Source organism: Solanum stenotomum, chromosome 1 (assembly GCF_019186545.1).
Source record: "Solanum stenotomum isolate F172 chromosome 1, ASM1918654v1, whole genome shotgun sequence".
NCBI classification, from domain to species: domain Eukaryota; kingdom Viridiplantae; phylum Streptophyta; class Magnoliopsida; order Solanales; family Solanaceae; genus Solanum; species Solanum stenotomum.
Window position 1 is genome coordinate 23,757,765 of NC_064282.1, and position 3,369 is coordinate 23,761,133.

Here is a 3,369-nt window from a genome sequence, read left to right on the forward strand (position 1 = left end):
GGTTCTATTATGGAAGAAGATTTGGCTATGAAAACTTGATATCTAGGAGATAGATGATCATAGGTAATATAGTTGGACATAGGATAGGGAGCCTCCTTATGTACAGTCATGGACACAAAGTCCTTTAACCATATTGGTGGATTCCTTTCTCTACCTGACTTCCTAGTTTCAGATTGAGAGTTTCCTATGGACAGAGGTTGAGTAGTGGCCACTGGCTCCACATCTTTCTCAGGTACAACGTGTGATTCTGAAGACTGTCTTAGTACAATCCGAGTGTCTGTACTTGGGCCAGAGGATTCCACGTTTTGCCTTTGAGAGTTGTAGCTGGGTGTCTCATAGATATGACTGTAAGGATCTAATGGAGGAAACAAGATGTGAGCAGTAGGAGATTGACTTTTGAAGGGAAAGGTGTCTTCGCTAAATATGACATCCCTGCCTCAAACAGATTTTTGGTGTATATATCATATAGAAGATATCCTTTCTGAGTTGTAGAGTATCCCATATGGATTGCCATCCTATATCTAGGTTGTAACTTGACAGCCTCATTGAGAATTTTTGCATAACACAAGCATCCGAGAACCTTTAGATGAGTCAGAGAAGGTCTTTTATTGTATAAAACTTCATACAGGACTGAACTAGGAAGTTTATTGAGTAAATAAACAGCTGCTAACACACGTAGTCCCCAGAACTTGATAGGCATTTCAGCTTGAAACCTGATGGCTCTAGTCATTTCAAGCAAGTGCCTATGCTTCCTCTCAGCCACCCCATTCTGCTGAGGGGTATACGCACAACTTGTTTGATGAATTATGCAAGTTTGTTGAACATGTTACCACATGCTGAGTTTACAAACTCAGTTCCATTGTCTGACCTTACTATTTTAACCAACTTATCAAACTAAGTTTGTACTTGAGTTTGAAACTGTTGAATCACTACACACACATCAGACTTTACTTTCAGCATAAATACCCATGTCATTCTAGTAAAATCATCCACCAAAGTTAAGAAGTATCTATGACCATCAAAAGTATTAAATCTGTGAGGACCCCACATTATAGATTAGGACTACGACATGTTACTCTAGGTTGTGTCCATCTTCAGATCAAAATAATACTCTTTCACCCAAATTAGATGACCTGCCTATTATTCTTGAATTTGACCGAACCTTATTAAAATCTTTTTTGATCTATCAAGTTTGTGTTGAAAATAATGTAGTTGATTTCTGTATTCAAACCAAAAGTTGCTCAATCCAAACTTGGTAAGCTGAGCTACACCATCTATTACTGGGAAGGGGAAATAATGAGTAATGAAGATTCATCTGCTTCTTATACTGAGTTACTATCTATTAAAAAAAATGGAAGAGTGTATTCAAGAATAATTGGAATGTAATAGTTTATGGTGTGGCAATTTATTGTATGCAATGTATTTAATTCTTGGAAGCTACTGTATATTAATTGTTATAAATGGGCGGCACACTACATTAACCATTTAACTGTATGGAATTTGCAAAGTTTTCTTTTAATGTTTTATCTATTGATGTTAATAAGAAGAACGAAAGTTACTTTGATCATAATGTATTTTGTCAAGTTTGTTGGATTATAGCTTGGACATCTTCCATTGTGTAGCTGATGTACAAGTAGTTTGTGTTGAGCACCTGAAAGCTTCTACTATTAAATACAGTTTGTGCATTCATGTGGGAACTTTTGACTTAAATTATATGTAATATCTCATAGTAGGACAATGGATATTAGTTGTTTGTGCCTCAAATCTCTTCTTTTTTTTTTTTTTTGCTTTTGGCTTATGATATTTGAACTTACATGATTTTTTTATTTGTATTTATTTCAGTTGATTATCCAAGGCTTGAAGATGGAAAACAGTATAAAGGATGAACTCTACTCTGACATTTTCGATATGTCAAATCTTCAATCAAGTCTTAGGCCGACTACCAATTCTGGAAACAATGATTCACATGGTATGAACTTCAGCTGATTGCTTCAAGCTGATAATGAAAATTAGAAACGCATTTTGTTATTAAGATTTGAATATCAAAATCCTTACCATAAAGGCATAAATAGAAGGTATGATGTGGTGCTCTTATTCCTATAACCATCGAAGTGGTAGACTGAAGGTCTTCATTGACATTTAAAGAAATTTTATTCTAAAAGGTCTTCTTCACTGGCTACTCTCAGCAGATCTGGATGAAAGCAAACTTGAGCTTTTGTTGATTTACCATTGTTTTTCCCCTCTCCTTTGCCTTCCTTTGTTTGCCAAAGATTATTCAAAACTTAAAGAACTATATTATCTCTCCTATCCTTCCCGATTTTCTCGATTCAAATACTTATTAAACCTCTGATCGTGATTGTGAATAAATATGTTGGTTAAATGCTTGCTAAGTGGAGATGTTCTCTTATCTATGTATGGCTTTCTTGGTTAGGATCTCTCCTTTACATTGTTCTGTTAATAGTGCTGACTGCAATTAACATCTAATGCCAGACAGCGAGTGGTGCGATGTGTGGAGTGATGATGGAGATTTGTGTCATGATTCTACTGATAAAGTGGATAAAACATCTGAAATGGACAGGGAATGGCAGAGGCGGCATGACCAATTCCACACTGTATCCTTACAAGTTTAATCTGATTGATAGCATCCAGAAAACAAAATTAGATGTGTCCCTTTTGGCTGCAAATTCAATTTGTATTTGGAATTCCTGATGAATTATTAGGTCGGATACCGTGATGGTCTTATGGCAGGGAAAGAAGCTTCAGTTCAAGAGGGATTTAATGTTGGTTTTACAGACTCTGTATATGTTGGTTACAACTGGGGTCTTGTCAGAGGTATCACTAGGTAAGTATATGCATTTCATACATGGAATTTGTAGAGAGTTGAGTTTGTGTACCAACTAGAAATTTTCTTCGTGCCATTTTTGGATTTAAATTTGATGTTCTCTCCTTTATTTTCCCTCTTTGAAGCGCTTTGGCCTCTCTTCCCAACGGCTTAATAGAAAGAATGGTTGATACAAAGGAAATCCAGAATAAGTTCCAGCAGTTACATGACTCTGTGCAATCTCGTTCAACAGTGGAAATGCTTAAGATGTTCCATGATTATCTGACAAGGAAATCGGAAGAGAGTTCTAAAAATGACAACTCTAGCACTTGCTTGGCGGATTCCAGCGACCTCAGCTCCAATGACAGTCTTCTTGAGAATTACCAGAAAGAGCTACGATCACTTATTGATGAATCAGGGCTCAAATTGCAGTTAGATACAAAAGAGTAGCTTTTTGTTTTCTTGCTTTACTCGTTGAAGTCACTTCTAGTTTTCATCACAATCCATGAAAATTGCATTCAAAAAGAAAAAAACAGTACACTTGAATG

General features: G+C 36.1%; 1 protein-coding gene across 1 annotated transcript; it reads left to right on the forward strand.

Moving 5' to 3' along the window:
• The first annotated feature begins 1,842 nt into the window (after positions 1-1,842).
• On the forward strand, positions 1,843-3,369 carry LOC125844126 (uncharacterized). Its single transcript, XM_049523383.1, has 4 exons — positions 1,843-1,969; positions 2,491-2,612; positions 2,721-2,842; positions 2,968-3,369. Exons 1-4 carry the CDS (start codon positions 1,864-1,866, stop codon positions 3,269-3,271), a joined length of 654 nt encoding a protein of 217 aa, XP_049379340.1. The 5' UTR covers positions 1,843-1,863; the 3' UTR covers positions 3,272-3,369.